A 19790-nucleotide genomic window follows, 5' to 3' on the forward strand; every position below is an offset into this window, starting at 1 on the left:
CCTCACCCAAGGTGGGAGGGCTGGGAGGGGGCTGCATGGGCAGCACTGGGGTGCAGCAGCCCCTCAAGCCAGCAGCGAGGAGTGGGACCGGGAGCAGCCGCAGCACTGCTCTGCCTCCCGGCTCCGGTCCACGCAGGGCCAGGGGCTGCCCCCCCACCCGGGTCCAGCATGGACCCCCCCCATTGCCCCAGGCTCTGAGCAGGGGCACAGATATGCTGAAGTGAGAAGCCTGAGCTGAAGCCCCTGCCTGCTGAGACCTAATGGAGCAGCAACTCATTACAAAGCCAAGCAGGACCACCCCAGCCCCCAGGACGGGGGGGGAGCACCGTGACACCAGGCACAGCTTGGACCCCTCCAGCCGCAGCACGCACAGGCAGCTGCCCTGATCCTTCCAGCCCCCAGCCTGCAGTAGGTTTCCACCTCCCTGCGTGTGTTTGTACCCTGAACACCCGGCTTCCTCCTCTAGTCAGTGGAGGTGCCCACCCTAAAATCCAGCAGCAGGACCCTTCCCCAACCTCTCCCTGACCCTGTGAGCCCAGCTACAGCCACATCCAAAGGCAGTGAGCACAGCAGGGGCTGCTCTGTCCTGTGCAGCTCCTGCAGATGCATTTGTGCTGGGACTCCTCTGCACCAGCACAGTCTGTGGTACTCCAGCCCACACCAGAGCCCCCCCGCTCCGTCCCCATTCCCACCCCACAAGCAACCCTGACATGCCCAAATCAGCCCCACCAGCCGAGCTGCACTTACCAAGCATCCACCCAGCTGGGGCTCAGAGCAAAAGCAGACCACACTGCGGCCACGGAACAGTCACTGCTGCCAGAAGAGACTCAAGAAAAACTGCCCCAAAACTTCCACCAAGTGTTCCTGCAGGCTGACTGCACCTCGGATGTTCCTAGAGCAGAGGCAGCGAAGACAACGTTCATTGCAATGGATTTTTAAAAACTGAAGTCTTTATTAAAAGTTTTATCCAAATTTTGTAACAAAAGATACAAAAGGGCTGGAGATCCTTATTTCTGGGACTAGTCTGACCAATCAAAACCTGACAGTTACTAAGCTAATATAAAATCCATACGATCTGCTAAAAATGCAGGGAAAAATTAGAAGTAACTGCTGCTCTGAAATTTCTTTTAAAAATTCCTTTAACATTTATAAGTTACTCAGTTTGCATTTTACAGGACTAGTTCTTCTCCGAATGGTTACAGCTACTGTACAATGCAAGAGACAACAGCAAGGACAGAACAAAGCAAGAGAAACTCGGATGTGCTGCAACACACACCCCTCCTCTGAAGGAACCGCTGCGAGTCTCGCCTCCGAGCGCAGGGTGCCGACAGATTGCCCAGAGCAACCACCGGGAACGCCACAAAGTGCCAGTGCGTCTGCACCCGTGGAGAGCCTCAACAGCAGGAGGAACAGCAGTTACTCCCGCCCCAGCACGGCTCTCCGGCACCCAGCACCGAGCAGTTACCATCCCTTGGATGCCACGGGGCCAGTGCTCCCCAGAAGCTAACGGATGTGCCGGCTGAACACCTCCAGGCAGAGGAAGGGTGGGCAAGGGGTCAGAAACCCTCCGGCGGAGAGCTACACCTGGCTGAATCCACCCCTTCCTCCTTCCAGCCACCGCAGGGTGGGGGGACACATGCTCTGCGGCACCATCTGTGCTCCCGCAGAGCATAAACACAAGTGGGAGAGAGCTGGATTTCTGATCAATGCACATTTCTTCATGCTGAAAAGGAAAGAGGAGGAGGATGCGGACACCAGGCTAGCGCTGAGGCAACTGTCCAGAGCTGGTACTGGCTAGCAGAAGGACCCTGAGAATATATAGGCTAACACGGTCTCCCGGGGAACGCCGAGTTAGGTGCATCACAGTGATACTGGTTGAACGTGTTCTGTACAGTGCGAAATGGAGTTTGACAGAAGTGCAGTATCCCTTAACCTGCTATTTCCTATCTCTTCCTAAAGGGAGAGGCTGCTATGGGGTGACGAGAAGCCTCATCACAGCGAAGACGCTCACAGCCGCAAGAATCAGACTTACTTGGACATCCAAGTGGAAGTTACTAGGTGGCCACCAGGAAAAATATTCCAGTTTTTAAAAAAATAGGAAAGCAAGTGCAGGGCTACTGCAAGGTGCATCGTCAGAGGTACCAGGTCTTGCAAGCAGCCAACCCCCCCCCTCTCCCCAAGACCCCAGGCACCCCACATCCCCAGCACTAAAGTATCTTCAAGCATCTCCAGAGATCACATCACCATTATTTCTGATCAGAGAGACCTCAGTGATCGTTCGCTTTGAGTCCATTTAGATGAACCAGATTTGCACCCACTGCTCAAGATGGCTCAAGTGTCTTCAGAAAGCTGGTCTGAGGGCATGCGGATAGCAAACACGCCTTCTTTGCTGTCAGGCAGGGTGGCGAGCTGGAGCTCTGGGTCCAGTGTGGCAAGGCTGATTTCAGACACGAAAGATACCCTAGGAGGAATTTTTTTTTCTTTTTTTTTTGATTTTTTTTTTTTTTTTTTTTTTTTTTTTTTTGCAAACTGCTGCACAAACCACAGAACGGAGAAAGCCTTTGGTCATGAGATACTTGTGAGAAAGTAAGCCTTGTATGGAAGATTCCCCTGAATGCCTACAGTATTCTACATCTTAAAAAAATATATTGTGGACGCTGCAGCCATACAAAGGGGGGAGGAGTGGGAGACGGGGATTTACAGTCTCACATAGACACAACGGGGAGGTTAAGACAAGCACAGTCATAGTCTGTAAAACTGATTGGCTCGCTCGGATCAGTCATCCTCATCGTCCTCTTCGTCTTCTGGATCTTCCTCTCCTTCATCCTCTAGATTTCGTTTTCTCTTTTCCCCTCGCGGAAGGTCTGCAAAAAGAGGCGAAGCATAAAGCTCTGTTCAGTCTTGTGGAACAACATTTCAACTGTGGCTTCAAGCCACGTCAGCCACAGATTGCTGGTGAACAAGCACAGACTAGACTGGCACCATTTTGGAGCGGAGATCCACCCTGCCCAGCTTCTCATGGCACCCAGAAAAGCCTGGACTAGCATGAGACATTAACTACTTTCTATGCCCTCCAAGCATCCCACATTTCAACAGCTGCTTGAAAATGGGCTTTTTTTTGTTGACCACCCCCAAAAACGTATCATCTGCAGAATTCAGTCACTTCTGACCAAGCTCATACGAGATCATTTGAGGTCATGCCAGCCACCATATTCTGTCAGCATCCATTCAGGTGTTTGAAGTTTGTTATAACCAGAAGAGTCTGGACTCAAGTCGGGGCTACCCTCCTCTCTACAGCCGAGAGGAGACAAACATGTCTCCAAAAGCATTTCCTCACACATTTCCTCCTCCTCCTGTGACAGAAGCCCTGCTCCTGCACAGACTATCCACTCAAGCTACTTAGAACTGGTTTTCTAGGCAATTTGCCTCTTTAGTATTTGGCAGACTTACCCAGCTTGGTTGGTATTAGAAGTACTGAAACCTGTTTCCCCATCACCACTGTGTGACCCTTTGGTTATAACCACTACTCAATAATCAACTTAGAAACAAGCAACAGTTTCAGCAGTGCCCGTAAGCAGAAATGCCGTACTTTCTATCGGGGAAAAGCTGCAGGCAACAACAGCACTGCACTGGAACTTGGGAAGCTCTACAAAACCAGCAAATGCGTGAGACCGTTGAGGCAGCTTTGCAAGCACTTAGTTTGCTAGGATTCGACTCACCATCATCAGCTTCATCTTCTTCATCATCCTCACCATCTTCCTCCTCATCTTCCTCCTAGAGTCAAAACAAGACGCGTTGTTGCAAGAACCACAATCCCATGACCAAGGTGTAATTCCACAGCAACATCTTCCTTCACCTCTGCTCCCGCCCTACTCTATAACCTCAGGGTGGCAGGTACAAGCCGAGCAGGGAGAAGCTGTCAGTTCCCAAATAGCTTCTTGCATCCCTACGAAGGGTGCTGTACAGCTTTATCACCTGAAGTCACAGGAAGTACCAGGCCCAGCAGTAAACAAGTCCAAACTGGCAAATTTTGCAGACCACGAGTCAAAAGGTGTACAGGAAAAGCTAGAGCACACGGCAGCACTCCTCAGATCTGCCCACAAAGAGGCATCTGGGACATCTGGTCAGATGGATCACCAGATTAAGGGACAAATGCACTACCGAACATAGCAACGTGGTGCTGCGGATTTGTACCGATGACAGAAAGCCTCACCTCATCATCTACTCCATCTTCCTCCTCTTCACCTTCCAGATCATCATCTTCATCTTCTTCATCATCAATGACTTCTTCATCCAAATCATCTTCCTCATCATCATCATCCTCTTCCTCACCTTCTACCAAAAGGAGAGGGAGGTAAGTGTTACGGTTCCCAAACACTCACTATTCCCAGACAATATGCTCACAGCTCCAACCCCAGTGCTCCGTGTGCAATGGGCAGGAAATCACGCAGAAGCATGCACAAGGAGTGCCAGCAACAAGCCCTGTCAGCTTGCAGCAAGTCTCATTTCTTACGCAGCCTGCCAAAGGGGGGAGTGGGGTTACCCACACAGCCCCTACTTTAGTGGCAAGTTATTATCACCATTTATTTAGCAACGTGACCATGCAGAAGGGGAAAATGGGTTGTTCCCCAGCAAGAAAACCAAGAGGAGAAAATCCTCACCTTCCCCATTCTCATACTCATCTTCCAGTCCATCCCCATCTGCTTCAGGGTCTGAGTCAGGGGCTTCCTGGTCATCAGCATCAAATCCGTCTAGGTAGGTGAGCTGGGGCAGAAGGGTGAACACGCTCTCCCGGTAGTTGATAAGCATTGTCACCTCACAGTTGAAGAGGTCCAGACTATGGAGGTTTGGCAACTTTTTCTGCAAAGATCAATTCGTTAGATTACTTACAAGTTGATGCTGTTTGAAGATCAGGCAGCCATCAGAGAACAGCTGGTTTGCTACCCAGATCTAGTACAGAAGTGTCTTTGCATGCATTATTTGCACCATGTGCTCATCAGATGGAGAGAAGTTATTGCTCTTGCTAAGTGCAGGCAAAGAAGATTTCTTTTCAGCTCCTCTGTCCTAGTTTACCCTCCCTGGAGCCAGCTCCCTGTAAAACCATTTGCAAATCTTACTCCCTTCTGAACAGGGTGGGCAACAACCACAGAAAGTCCAGCTGCCCCAGCAAGAGGAATCACTGAGCTGGACTCATCCTGCCCAAAACATCAGGCAAAATACCCGAGAGCACAACACAGGGAGACCTGCAGACTGCGCCTGTGTGCCTTTCGGCACAGCCACGGCCACTCTCCCGCTCAGGCCATAGCACCGTGCAGCTGGCCAAGCAAAGGAGGAGTAAAACAGTTTCAAGCTTTCTGCAGGGGACAGAGGGACCAAAGGCAACAGCTAATGAGGCACATGCCCTAGATCAGACCTTTCAGCTATAGAGTCAGGATCGCAAGGCAAGAGTCTTCTTTGGGGCAGTTCAGATGCAATGGGAACCCCCTGCAACGCACGCTGTGACAGCACCCAGGGCGAGAGGGTCCCAGCCCAGCACAACGGCGCCTTTGGACTGATGTGATGGACACCCTCACTTGGTGTCCAAGCAACTCATCTCCATGACACCCCAGGTGCCACCTACCTCAAACTGCATCCGACCCATTAACGGTCCTTTCTCAGATGGACACTGAGCACTGCATCCACAGTTTTACTCATCCAGCCCAATTTCATGCTTCTTTTAGCAACTGGCTGCTGGTTTTCCAGACAGAGGAGCCATTAACTATTAGCCCAGCCTCAAATTGGACCCACTCATCTGTTCCCATCAGAACCACGAAGTGCTGTTGGAACAGTTACCAAGACGTTGGACTTCTGCTGCACAGACATGCTCCCCAAAGGAAACAACGTCATCCCTTAGATTCCAGCACAGCCTTCCACTCACCAAGGGCTCCAGGGTATTGATGTCTTTGATCTTGTTGCCGCTTAGATTCAAGTGTGTCAGGTTAGGAGTTCTCTCTGCTAGAACTTCAAGGCCACCAGAAATCCTGTTATCACTCAGCTCCAGCTGCCAGGAGGGAATATCACATGGTCACGAAGTATCTCGGCTTGTGACATGGGGAATAAAATCACCCAGATAACCGGACTACAATAAGCACCCAAGCTCCAGACCCTGTTTGTGAGACCACGCCGTAAAGCAGCAGTTCATGTTTTCACGTAAAACCCCCTTCCCACAGTAACACAGCACCCCCAGCCACCTCTGTACTGCAGGACACAGGGGTACATGCTCTAAAATCTGAAATATTTATGATGTTACTGAAGCTTCTGACAGTAGCACAACAGCAAAAGCAAGAGAGAAAGGACACTAAACACATAATGAGCTCAAAAGCATTTTGTTGCATACTAAAAAACAACCTCTTTCACTTGCTCAGATTATAGGCTACAGAGGAAAAAGCAAAATCAAATGGCCTTTTTCTGGCAAATACAGGAAAAACAACTGTCACCAGAGACAGGGCAGCAGAAGGCTCAGAGCAAGGACTGCTGGAGATGGGACCACAGGTCTGACTCACCTTCCGGAGTTTGTTGAGTTTGGGGAGATTGGAGACGGACAGCAAGTTGATGTTGATCATGCTGAGGAACTCCAGGTTCTCAAAATCTGAAGAGAGACCAACGATCTTCCCATCGTCCGAACGGCAGTTATCAAGAACCAGCTCCTTCACCTGCCAACAGAGACACCCAGCAGCTTTCATCCCACCTGGCTAAGCCTCAACTCGAGTCTGCCAAGCTGACATCAGGCAGAGTGACTGACACTTCAAAGCAGCAGGTGTGTCTGAAGGTCCTCCTTTCTCATATTAAGGGACACACAAGATCTTAAAGCCAAATAACTTCTGCGAGGGCACAAGGTGAGAATCCCTCACGGTGGTTAGGACTTCACCCTTTAAGCACGAGCCCTGCAACATGCGACCCCTGTGCCACCCCACACCCTGTGGCTCCAACCAAGGTCCACCTTCTCCACTAAGAAGCATTAAGGGGCCAAACCATGAAGTTGCATCAAAACGTTCCGTGCACAAGGCATCAAAAAGCTCTCAAGAGTCACGCTTCGGGTTTCACTAACGAGGTCAAACAAGGTCATCTGGCTTTGTCCCCTTCAACTCTCTCCCCCATGCCACTGGGGTACTGGAAAACCTGCCTCCAGCAGATTCATGTCCCTGTGACAGTCTCCACGCAGGGGTGACACATCTGCCTAGGCAGGTCTCTAAGCAGATGAGCTCAGCCTCAAGCTCGTAGTGCAGGACCACTGATGGCATCAAATATTTTGCCCAGCACAGACTACACACGCAGAAGCCATCGCTACCTGGTACTTCAGCACAGAAATCAACCCCCCTGTGGCATTAGGACCATGAAGCACCAGTACAGAACTGCTCCCAACCCTAAACACCTGGAAGGTAAACGTACCTGGCAGCCCCCTCTCCCCCAAAGTGCAGGTGAGTGCTCAAGCCCCAGCTCTCACAGGCCACTTCCAAAACTTGCCTTCACCCCATACATTCTTCACAGCAAGATGCAAAAATGAGCCTTGTCCAGAAGGATCATGATGCTCTCCGAATTCCTCCTTTGCAGCACTCCCATTTTACCTCTCCTCTCAGATCAGCCAACTATTAGGGAATCACTTTAAAATCACTTAGCCTTACTGGCAGCAGAGTTTCGGGGCTGCCATGCCATCTTCGCAGTATAAGCTCCAAGCAAATTAATGCTTAAAACTCCAAAAGTGGCATCGCTGGTCAGGGCTCCGAGTTGAGCAGCAAAGAGGCTCAGCCAGGAGTTTTGTAGCTGAGCTCGTTTTGCTCCCAACACCTCAGACAAGCCTCCAGCTGAAGCGAGACTCTGTCACCACGGTGGGTGTAAAGGTGGCCAAAGCCAGCCTTCCGCCGCAGTCGCTTCGTTGGTGCGGGCACAGAGGCGAGCCTGAACATTATCGGGTCATGAACTAACCTGGCTGAGGCCAGCTTTAACCCGGACCAGGCCCCTGCCCTGGATCGCAGAGCAAGCACTGCAGCAGGATGAAGCAGCCAGGACGGCTTCTCCCAGCAGCAAGGCTGGCTCACACCGGCTTTGGTCCCAGGGCACGCACGCTCTGACCCCACTCGCCTCTGCAGAGCGTCAGTCGCTCAAATTCCTGGTGTCAAACTAGAGGAGACCCGCAGCTTGCAGCCTCGGAGGGACGCTTCTACTCCTCAAATCATTCTCGTCCTGCAAATCCCTTCGCCATCCACAGAGCAGCTTTAATCTCTACCAAAAGCTCCACTTACAACCCATCCGCCTCACGCTCGATTTTAAGCTGCCCACGGCCCGCACGCTGCCACGACATGGCGACCTGTCGTCCCTCCAAGCCGAGTGACAGCCACCACCAGCTATCTCCCTGCAAGGCACCGAGCGGGGCCGCCGGCCTGACCCCGATAAGGGAACGACCGCCTTTCCCAAGCCGGGAACCGGTTCCGGGAACGCAGGCCTGAAGGACGAAGGAAAACGCTTCGAGAGGTTGCGGAGTCCCGGCCCCACGGCTGCCAGCTGAGGGGCAGCGGAGCCGGGCGGGACGTCCTCCCCGGGAGGCGGCAAGTTGAGGGGAGGGCGGCTCGGCCGCCGCCTCAGCCCCTTGCCCACGCCACGGAGCACCTCAGCTCCGCTCTTCGTGTCCGCGAACCGGCACCCAGCTTTCCCCTCCGCGCACACACACACACCCCCGGGCCTCCGGGCCAGACCCCGCTCGGGCCTCGGTACCGTCGCTGCCCACCGGGACACCCGCTGCCCGACCGGCGCTGAGGCGACCGCCGAGTTCTGACAGCGCGGACCCCCGGGGAGCGGAGGGGGGGGGGGGGGGGGGGGGGGTACGGTGAGGAGCCCCGGGCCTAACCCGCCGCCCACGGCCCCCGACTAGGCCCCGCGGGGAACCCGGGCCCCGGCGGGGCGGGCCGGGGCAGGCCCGGGCGGCCGCTAATATGGCCGAACCGCCATGGCTGCGCGGGGCCGCCACCGGCCTTGCTCAGCAGCTACGGTCCGGTCAGAACCGGCCCGGCTCTCCCGTGTGTGTCGTCGTCCCCCGCACCGCCGCCCAACATTCCCCGCGACGGGACGGGACGGGACCGGTCGCTGCTGCCGCCGCCGCCGCCGCCCCGGGCCGGGCCCCGCCGCGCACGTGCGCGCCGCCATGGCGGGGGGGGGGGGGGGTGGCGGGGAGGGTTCCCCGGCACCGCGCTACGCAGCCCCAACCGCCCCTCGACCCACCCCGCCGTGCGGGGACCCCCGCGGGCCGCCTTCCTCCCCGCAACACGTGCCCGCCCGCCCGGTTCTTCCCCCCCCACACCCCGCCGGTCCCGCGCTCTAAGTGACGGTACCTCGCCCGGTTTCTTGTTGCGCAGCTCCAACGTCAACCGCTTCTTCATCTCCATCGCCCCTGAGCCGAGGAGAGCCGAGCTCCGCCGCGCACGCCCACGAGCTCCGCCGCGCCGCGCGCCCCTCACCACCACCGCCCCGCCCCGCTCCCGCCGCCCGAGCCCGAGCCCGCGCGCGCCGCCGCCCGCCGCCCGCCGCCGCCGCCTCGGCAGAGGAAGGCGCCAACGGCAACAAAGGCGGCGCGCGCCGCGACCCCTGCCGGCCGCGCGCAGCGCCGCGCCACACACGCGCGCGCGCGCGCGCGCACACACACCTCGCACGGCAGCGCCCCCTGCCGGCCCCGAGCCGACCCGCCGCCCTGAGGAGGGCCAGGCCGCGCTCAGCGAGCGGGATTGGGGGGGGGGGGGGTCCCGCCTACGGAGACCCCCGGCCCCGGTGCCACGTTCACGTGGCCGGGTGCCATGTGCCCATCGCCGGCACCATGTGACCATCCTCAGCACCACGTGCCCATCGCCAGGCACCGTGTTCCCGTCCCCAGCACCAAGTTCCTATCCCCGGCACCATCTTCCCATCCCCGGCACCATCTTCCCGTCCCCAGCACCACATTCGCGTCCCCAGCACCACGTTCCCATCCCCAGCACCACATTCACGTCCCCAGCACCACGTTCCCATCCCCAGATGCCATGTTCCCATCTCCAGCACCACATTCCCGTTCTCAGCACCTCACTCCCTTTCCCAGGCACCACGTTCCCATCCCCAGGCACCACATTCCTATCCCCAGGCACCATGTTCCCATCCCCAGGCACCATTCTCCCATCCCCAGCACCACGTTCCCGTCCCCAGGCACCACATTGCCATCCCCGGCAACACATTCCCATCCCCAGATGCCACGTTCCCATCTCCAGCACCACATTCCCATTCTCAGCACCACACTCCCTTTCCCAGGCACCACGTTCCCATCCCCAGGCACCACATTCCCATCCCCAGGCACCACGTCCCCATCCCCAGCACCACATTCCCATCCACAGAACGACATTCCCATCCACAGAACGACATTCCCATCCTCAGAACCACTTTTGCATCCCCAGGCGCCACGTTCCCATCCCCATGCCAAGCCTCCTCTTTCAGCCGCTGCTGAGGCTACGCCTGCCAGCGGTGCTGCAGCCGGGGAGGCTGATAAAGCCGGGGTGTTGGTCGGGCTTTCTGCTAAAGGAACCACGAGATAACAGCGGGAACTCCCTCGTTACTACGAGGGTTACGATGATGGTTTTCCTTTCTCTCATCTGATGGGCAGCACGCAGAGGCCGGTGGCTCACCCTGGCTGCGCTCCGGCTGCAAACATAGTGAGCCGGGAATCCTGCCATCATGGGACAGGCGAGGCGAGGCTCAGCAGGGCACCGGCAGCCCGGGAGGTTCATGGCTGCGGGATCGCCTGGCCCAACCGGTGCTTTTGGGCCCGGTCAAGCTTAAAGGGTGCAATGGAGCTGGTGGGACTTGCTGCACGGGGCTCGGGAAGGTCCCCCACCGTGACATGGTGCCACCATTCCCAGGAACCCCGTGCAGGAGGAGGAGGAGGATTCCTGCAGGATGTGGGCACTGCTGGCAATGACTTCATTAAAAATTACCTTAAAAAATACCCAGAGAAATCTCTCTGATCAACGACCAAGCCTCCAAGTAAACAGGAACACGAGGGCGCGCAGGACCAGCCTCATAGTCCCTCATTGTCCCCTTTGGCAGCAGGCCACCGGCTTGCCTTGTATGGGAGGAAATGGCTTTCTGGTACATTGCAGTTAATTTTTGCCAGTTGGCTCTAACATGAACCTTATTTTATTAGAGTAGCAAAATGAAATGGCGACATTCAGCAGAGCGGTTTACGCTCCAAAGGGGCCAAACCAGGGTTTTTTTTAAGAGCAGATAAGGGACATCTCCATGAAGAAAAACCACCTTTAACGTTGGTGCGTTTTTTGCATCTCTGTGATCTCCCCGGCTCCCTCGCTGACCCTGGCTCAGTTTCTCCAGCCCAGCTGCACGCCAGAGAGCTCCTGGTGCTCCGCCATGGACCGAGCAGTCCGCGGGGCACTGCTCCAGTCACTCCTTTCCTCCATGTGCCCCTAAGGATCTGAAACTCCCGGCACTGAGGCTGCGTGGAGGTGGGCAGACGCTGCGGAGGACAAAATGTGGGGTGGGGGCACTGAAGGAGCAGGGAGAGCAGCCCACGTCTGGGACGGGCCTGGCTTCAAGACCCAGAGCATCCTCTTACTGCCCTGTCTGGGTTAATCACATCCCCACGGGTGAAGCAGCAAGGCGGGTCATAGAATTATAGAATCATTTAGGTTAGAAAAGACCTTTAAGATCCAACCGTAAGCGGGTCCTTCCTTTGCAGGATAAACCCAGGCTCGTCTGGCCCTTTTGGGCTTCACCGAGACCTACTCAGGAGGGAAAAGCAGGTCCCGGCACCCCAGGGGTCCCCGGGTGTCCCCTGCTAGGAGACACCCACCACCCACCCACCACCCACGCACCCCTCGCCAGCTACAGCAGCAGCTTCAGCAGGCTGCCCCCGGGCAGAGCAGCTGGGAGATGAGCGGAGAGGTCCCCCCTTGCTGATCTGCATTTGTTTTAAGGTCTCTTTCATGTACTCTTTGAGGCTCGTTTCCTGTTCTTTGTAGAAAACAATGCTCCCCCCCCACCCCCCCGCCCGTCCCAGGGTGGCTTTATCTCCCCTCCCGTGGGCTGCACTCCCTCGGGAGCTGAGCTTTATGTTTGTCTTAAAATACAAAACCCTGCTCTGATTTAACCGAATTGATTTTAAAGCTGCGTCTGGTATTTGATGTCTGGTAGATGCATTTAAACAGATCTAGATCTTCTGTGTTTGGGCAGATTAACGTGAAGCTGGTAATTTACTGTGCAAGTGACAGCAACTGGAAGGCTGGACTGTAAATGCTGACATGGATTGAAATTCAGGTCTGGAGCTTTTCACGCAAGCTGGAGCACAGATGCTCGGAATAACGTATTATCTGTCTATTATACAACACAATATTATCTGTTTGCGTTTTGCGCTGCTTTAACTACTTCGTTCCTAGCCCAGAGCCTCCTGAGAGTGAATCCTGTATAAACGGCCCGTTACTGATGTCTGCACCGCAAGGACCTTCTCACCACCCTGTACTTTCCTGTCCTCAAAACAGGGACAAGATTCCCTCAGATCTCCTGGTGGCTGTAGATCCTGCTGGGATCCTGCTGGGACATACTGGCATCTGGCTGCAGGAGAACGATGGGTACATCAAACCAGCTGCAACAGCTTCTCCTGTGGGAGCCAGGAGCTCATCATCTACTGGTCCCTTCATGGCTGAGCTGTTCCACCAAGGCGACTTGCTCCAGAGACCTTCAGGGTGGTTTGGGGATGTCCGGTGATCTCCTGTAGCTGGAAGATGTGATCAGGCAATTAATTAAATTTGATTTACAAGCCAATAAGGCATCGACTGGGAGAGCAAAAAAACCAGTGCCCACGTGCACCCCAACAACCTCCCAAGGAGGATGCAAATTAAGGTTACCACAGTCCTCGGTAGCCTTTAGAGGAAATTCCCATGATTTTTCTTTGTTTGCTTCACTGGTGGAAATCGGGGATCTAAAACTTGCAGGGCCTGATGTGCTGGCTCCCCGGGGACCTCCTCTCCCTCTGCTTCCCGGCCGGGCCGTGCCCCGCCGGTTCTCCCCGCTGCAGAGCTGCTCCGCTGCCGGCAGAGGGAAGCATCCCCCCGGTGATACGGGGAGAGGGGCCCCGGTAGCCCGGCCAGGTCCCCCGGGGGCTGGAGTCCAGCCTTGAAGGGTCCTGGGGGGAACCCGAGAAAGGGGGGAGTGGGAGCAAATACCTCTGCAGAAGGAGAACCTGAGCGTGGCTGGAGTATCCGAGGTGCAGCTGGAAAAAGTGGTCCTCCTCTGGGGTAAAGCCAGTGCTGGTGTCTCCCGCCTGGGCTCTGCAACCCTTGTCCATGGGACACATGATGGCCAGGCAGCTTTCCATATTTTGGGGCAAGGCGGAGGTGCCCGAAGAGTTTGGATGCCACCAGCCTCCCTCCAGGCACTTGGCAGAAGCGCCTGAAACGGGACTTGTTGTCTAGAGGCTCCCAAAAGGCAGCAGGGAGAAGGAGGCACTTCCAGAAAGAGCTGTGCCTGGGTTTGCCCTGAACACTGTCTTTCCGAGAGCGTGCAGGATTAGTAGTCAAGCAGAGAGAGAGGCGTGGGGCTGGCACTCCAGTTTACACACAGTGTTTCCCCAGCGTAAGGTAAAGTCATGATTCTCTCATATTTGCAGTGTTTCTCATTTATTAGTGATTCTCTTAACGGTACGGCAGGGCTATCAGCCAGTCTCCCTTGAGCTTTCTGCACAGCAAGGCCTTGCAAGCTGTGTAGTTTGCACCTTAATATTTTATCAGCCAGCCAGTGACTGAAAAAGAAAATCCAACCATTCTCCCTGGAACTTCCCTGTCATGTCCTGTCCCTCACAACAGTCTGTACCTGGTTTGAAACACCCAGACAGCTGGCAGGTTCCTTTGGACTCTCTGAATATGGGGCTTATTATCCCGGACAAGGGGTTCCTCAGCCCAGGATGGTTTGTTCTCTCTGCTCTGCAGTCATTAGCTTTGCCCTACAGTAATTAGCTGTGGATATTGGCATCTTTATGCAGCGTAACCATATAACAACACCCAGCTCCTATCCCAAAGCAGATCTGGAGGCACCTTGCAGATCCTTATCTGAACTTTCCGATAGGGAAGCTGAGCTGTGTAGCGGGGAAGGTATTTATCCACCAGCACCCTGTAGAGAGACAGTGCCCTTCGGACCAGCTTCTCCCAGCAAATACACTCAGCATCATTTCCATCGCAATCAGTGTCTTGGAAACACAGGCTGGGAATAGGTCTGGCTATAGCCCCAGGGAAAAGAGAGAGAGGCAGCGGGGATGTACCTGGGGTGGGATGTGGGGAGACGGGGCTGCCTTCGGCCAGGCGGGCACCATCCCCACCTCATCCCGCACAAGGAGTTATCACCTCCAAGCTGCCCCAGCACATCCCAGGCTGTTCACAATACTTGGTAAAAAAAGAAGAAGGGTGGTGGATAATTACTGTTTTTACCAATTCCGCAATGTCTCCCAGCTCAGCTGGACTAAGCAATAACAACGCCAGGAACTATCATCATGGCTATTACTGCTTTGCACTACCACAGGATTTTGGATCCCCTGTAAAGGAGCCAACACCCAGAGAGACCACAGAGAAAACCTGTCCCAAAATGCTTACAAAAGGCATGTGACACAGTTGGGAAATGGACTTCAGGTGCCTCAGGCCCCAAGATGCACCCCTGATGTTAGGATTAAGTAATGCTGTGTCTGCTGGGATTCCAGAGAACCCCCCCGCCATGAAACACCCCTCATCCCCCCACAAGAGCTGCAGCGGACACTTCAGTCCTGAAGGACGATACATGCAAGAAAATAGGCAGGAAGTCTGTGTGTAGGATTCTCTAATGCTACTGCTCTTTGCTTCATATCTCAGAAATACATGGTTGGAACAGAAACCCACCACCTCCTTCAGAATACCACCAAGACCCACAGCATCCCTGTCCCTGCATCATTTTCTTGCCACCTGGATTACGCTTCAACTGCCTCAGGTCTTAGCCAGCTCATGACATTTCTGTGCAGCGTGGGCATTGATGGGTAAACCCTGAGGTCTTTCCCTCCTCTGGCCCAGGCTTACACACCTTGCCACCCCCCAGCTCCAGTGCTGCAAAACTTCCTGCTTCCAGGCTTAAAAAGTCTGCCCCTCCACCTATTTGTCTTGTCTGGAGGATTTCTGTGAAAAGGTAGGAAAAATCAGGATTTCTCAGTTTGGTATGACACCGCTGCTCAGTCAGAGCTGCACTTGCCCCTGATTTGCAAAGTTTGTGCTAATATTCTGCTTCCTTGCAGGGGTAACATCACAATAAGAGCATCTCCAGAAGAAACAGAGTTCATCCTCATCACCTCTGCCATGCCAGAGCATGGGGGATGCCGCTGTGCTCCATTCACAGGCCGCAGTGAGATTTCAGGACATGCAAATAGGATTTGGGAAACTCCGCTCTTTGGCAAATAGTCCCACGGGTGCACTGGGGAAAGGCATGCTGTGGGTGGGAGGGCTTCGACTCCCAGTTCCCATCCCAGTTTCCCACTCTCAACAGGGCTGCACGGGGGAGATAGGCAAGGACCTAGCCTGGAGGCTGGGTTCCCAGAGCAGCCTTCTCTGTCACCGGCTGTTGTGCAACCCTCTCGCCCTCCCTGCAAAGGGTGTGGGCAGAAACCCTCGCAGGTGGGTGCTGCTCAGGGTGCAGCTGAGCTTGGGAAACAGCTCCGCACTGGCACCGCAGCGCGGGAGAGCACTGCGGGCTCCCTCCTTTGCTCCACGCTGGGCAGCACACGCTCCAGCCTCACACACCCCGGCTGCGGCCACACGACGGCACGGCGTTGGCCCCTTGCACGCCCTGTGCGCCTTCGGAGATGGGACGAGGCAGCCAGATCAGGCTGGAGGCAGGCAGGGCCAATTTTATACCTCACAGCTATTTCAGAGCCCCGCTCAGCCCTGATGCAAGCAGGAAGTCAAGTGAATTGCACCAACCTGGGGTTATTTTGGGCCCTTCAGATTTACCTCTGAGTTGCCTGCAGACTCTTAAACTCTCAGGACTAGTTGGTTTTATTATTTAGAGATGGTTTTTAGTCCCTCTGTGTTCCCAGGGAAAGCTGGAAATTAAAAAAGTGAATAACATAGTCAAGAACTGGAGAGTTATTAAATGAATAAAGGAAATGTCTATGCTGGTGAGGGCCGCTGTGGGAAGGAATGGATGTTCAATGGAAGGCACATTCTCAACCAGCTTCTCCCCAGAGTTCGGCCCATCAGTTGCCCGTGTTTGGTGACTGCCAGCAGGGTCCCTGGGGCAGCCGCTGAGAGAAGAGCACATACTTGCCAACAGATCAGAGCTGGCACAACCCAGCAAATAGCATCAGGAGCTTCCTATGGAGTGTGCACAGAGAAGGAGCCATCTTCAGGGATGCATCCAGCTCTGCCACCAAGAACGGGATCTGCAGGAGCGTGGCGTGGTCTTGATGTGAATGTGTTTTATTGTGCAGGGAGCTGCACTCAGACCACTGCCTGGGCACGGGCACACAGGCAGAGGCTGTTAAATAGCTCACAGGAGGACACAAGTATTGCTTGTTATCTGTTGGGGTTGAGTTTGAATCACAAGGGATGCTCTCTGCTATGAGAAGATCTCATCTGCTTTCGGAAACAAGAGGGAGGTTTGTGCCAGGTGGTGGTTGCAGGAGGATGGAGAGGGTTTTCCTCATGGTCTCAGAGCCCAGGCACCGAACCAAGAATAAAGAGAGTGGGACAAGGCCTCTGCACACACTCCTGCTGGATCTGCTCTGTGGCTGCTGGGGGCATTTCTGTGCTTTCCTGTTTCAGGTGACAAACTCTTCCAAGAGGTTTTTTTTAGTGGTGCTTCTAAGCGTCACCATGTCCTTGTTATAACAACCCCTCTTGTCTGCCCATGAGGCACTCACACCAAATTTCTGTGTTCAAAATAATGCACAAAGAGAGATTGTGTTAAATATTAGTCTCCCTTTATCTTTGTAGGCAGATAGAGATTTCAAAGCATCTGGGATGGGATGTGCTGCTTTCAGTAGAGACGGGAAACTAAACAAGGCACAGGGATGCGCACTGGGAATGACCAGCATGAGACAGGGAGGTTGTAGGGAGATGCAGCAAAGACGCCTGGAGGATGGGAACGGGGAACAACTACACGTGATTTCCCACTCCAGAATTGGCCCAGCTGGAGGGCACCCAGTGCAGCCATCAGAGAGCAGATAGGCAAAAGGAGGTACTAATTCATCCAGCACCTAATTAAACTGGACCTCATTGCCATAGGATATGACCTCAGAAAAAAACCTTTAAAAGCTTGATATATGCAGGATTCGTCTGTCGTGACTGGTTAAACATGATGGTCCAAGGCCTCCAGCTAAGGAATTATTAAGTCACTGACCACCAGAAGATGGGGCAGGATTATTTCCTTCTTGTCTTCCTTCTTACATTCTTTCCAACAGTCAGAGTCAGAGGCAAACTTTCTGCCTTCTTAGGTGCTTACAGAGTTTTAACAAATGCACCAATACCCCATCTGTCACCATGAACCAAGACGAAGCTTCTCCCTTCCTGAAACAGAGACAGCAGCTCCTGCTTTCTGCCCAGTGGGGAGCAAAGAGTAAAGAGGGGCTGGGGGGGTCTCCTCTTTGAGTACTCAGAGACAGACCTGGATGAGGAAGCCTCTGGTTCCCAGGGTCCGTTGCAGACTCTGTTATTAAGTCTCTCGCAAAACTTGCACAAACCATCGCTGTCTCCTGCCAAAGCTTTGCACCACTGAGAAAGGATTGCGACGTTAGATAAACACATCTACCTGGGTGCAAAGCACTGCCAAGCCTCTGCCAGCTGTGACGTAAAGCTGCAGGCTCAGCTGAAGCAAAAAGGAACTTTCTCTTCATCTCCTTTCATTTTCACATCTCTTCAGAGTCAAGATTCCTGCCAGTAAGAAAGGGTGAAAAGTTGCTACATGCAGGGGTTTGGTTTGGGAAGAGGTACCTCCCTGCTCTGTGTCTGCTAAATTTGAAACCTTCCTGGACTCAAGGCAGCCCTCACTGTGTCTGTGGCCCGCAACTAAGTGAGAGAGCCCTGGTTGTGCTGTTACAGCACTGCCAAGAATAAGGTGATTTTTCTCTCTCCTGATTTAGATAGCTTATATTTTCATCTACAGGAAGGGGAGAATGAGAAAAAAGTCTCTGCTTAGCCCCTGCACATCCAGCAGCTTCTGCTGAGTTACATAAGCCAAAGTTTCTGCAGCGTATACACAACCGCAGCGAGAAGCGCATGTGACAGATGACCATGCTGGGAGAACTTCCTTTAATTATTACTGTTATTGTTGTTACTATTAGCAATTAAGGCATTTGTTTTAAACCTGTCTGCATTTCAAAACAAGCACGGAGTGGTCAGATTGGCAAAGACTATTGGGTTAACTGGTATGGCATCCTGCCTGGAGTAATGATAATAGAGTGCCTGGGTGATTGCTCAATGATGATGGATTGGTGGGGCATTTCTCTTGGACCCTGAGACCAGCCCTCTGAGGCCTGACAAGGCTTGTGCTCTGCCCCTCTGGAGGCTGACTTGCACAAGTACCAGGGCCATGATGTTGTAAAGAGCAGGTGTTTCAGACATTTGAGACTTTAAAGCCACACCTCGTGTGGGGTGCAATCTGTCTTTGCTGTTGGTACTGATGCTTTTTGGTTGCCTGGAGCCTCTGCCCTACCTGGTGAAGAAACACAGATATTTACAGCTCTGCAGATGTGAATAAGAATGGGTACATTGCTCCCGGTAGGCTATACAGCAGCAATGGAGATGAATGCTTTCATTTGGCTGTGTAAAGCACATGCAGTTTTAGCATGTCTCCTGCTGCTGTTGTTATTTCTTCCAGACCGCGATTTGCTAAACAGCTTCCAAACCAAGCAGAGGACATGATTCCTGCCCTGTGGAGCCACGAACAACAGGGATTATCTAACTGTTCAGTGTTAGCAAGGCTCCCAGGTCACCTGCCTGTGTTTTTATGCCTGGAAGCATGAAATTGCAGCCCTGGAGCAATGTACTAAAGTCATGTACCAAAAGCAAAGGAGGTGGCAGCAGGATGGAGCCTGTTCAGGCTGCTTCAGGGCTTCCTGGACACAGGCAGAGGGATGCAGCAAGGCACTGGTGAGCCAAAATGCCTGGGTTCCCTTCCCATCTCACCCACTGCCTTGCTGTGAGAATGGAGCTAAGTAATTTCACCTCCTTCCACCCTAGGGCTCTGACTCATGCTTACTGAGCAAACAGCAGCAGGGATGTGGGATGCCAGCACTCCCACCTCATCCTCCCTGCCCCAGCTGTTTGTTACTGCCCCTCTGCTGACAGTCACAGCCCCAGACCAGCCAAGGCAATAAAGACAGACACGTGCCTCTGAGCCACAGCTTCTCTCAATGGGCTTTTTTAAAAAAATCCCTCACCATCAGCAGTTCAGGTGGAAGCCTCCATCCGAGGTGCCACAGTACAAGACAGGTAGGAACAACCTCAAGTTAAGCAACCGGATTCTCCCAAACTTGCCCGCCAGGGTCGCCACTTCCCTGTTTTGGTGGCACCAGCAGCAGAACTGCTCCCTCACCACAGCTTGTGAGTACACAGTTATAAAACACTTGTAGTTGGGCCCTGAGGCTGCAGGCTCAACTCCTTTCAAAGGCCCTGTCCCTTCCACTGCCTGCTCTCAGCTGTCTCGGTGCAATACCCTCAGACCTTGCTGCCTGGCCAAGGGATGACAGAGAGGCAGAGGAGCTGGGATGAGGCTCTCCA

The 19790-nt window shown here is 54.1% G+C and overlaps 1 protein-coding gene across 2 annotated transcripts; it reads right to left on the reverse strand.

The window, feature by feature from the left end:
• Positions 1-930: 930 nt before the first annotated feature.
• Positions 931-9522, reverse strand: LOC104312211 (acidic leucine-rich nuclear phosphoprotein 32 family member B). 2 transcript variants are annotated; one of them, XM_069790171.1, is made up of 7 exons: positions 9363-9522; positions 6543-6692; positions 5918-6040; positions 4662-4860; positions 4214-4332; positions 3720-3774; positions 931-2864 (listed from the first exon to the last, which is right to left on the reverse strand). In XM_069790171.1, exons 1-7 carry the CDS (start codon positions 9414-9416, stop codon positions 2776-2778), a joined length of 789 nt encoding a protein of 262 aa, XP_069646272.1. In that variant the 5' UTR covers positions 9417-9522; the 3' UTR covers positions 931-2775. The 2 variants fall into 2 exon arrangements, with proteins under 2 accessions (XP_069646272.1, XP_069646271.1); XM_069790170.1 differs by having other exon boundaries at positions 4214-4335.
• Positions 9523-19790: the final 10268 nt, after the last annotated feature.

The sequence above is a fragment of the Haliaeetus albicilla genome, chromosome 8, assembly GCF_947461875.1.
Source record: "Haliaeetus albicilla chromosome 8, bHalAlb1.1, whole genome shotgun sequence".
NCBI classification, from domain to species: Eukaryota; Metazoa; Chordata; class Aves; order Accipitriformes; family Accipitridae; genus Haliaeetus; species Haliaeetus albicilla.

Coding starts and splice junctions, on each gene's coding strand:
- LOC104312211 (XM_069790170.1), bottom strand. CDS start 9,416: ATGGAGATGAAGAAGCGGTTGACGTTGGAGCTGCGCAACAAGAAACCG. Junction 6,041..6,542: donor AACTCAACAAACTCCGGAAG/GTGAGTCAGACC, acceptor CCCTCCTGGCAG/CTGGAGCTGAGTGATAACAG. Junction 4,861..5,917: donor TCAATACCCTGGAGCCCTTG/GTGAGTGGAAGG, acceptor TGATCTTTGCAG/AAAAAGTTGCCAAACCTCCA.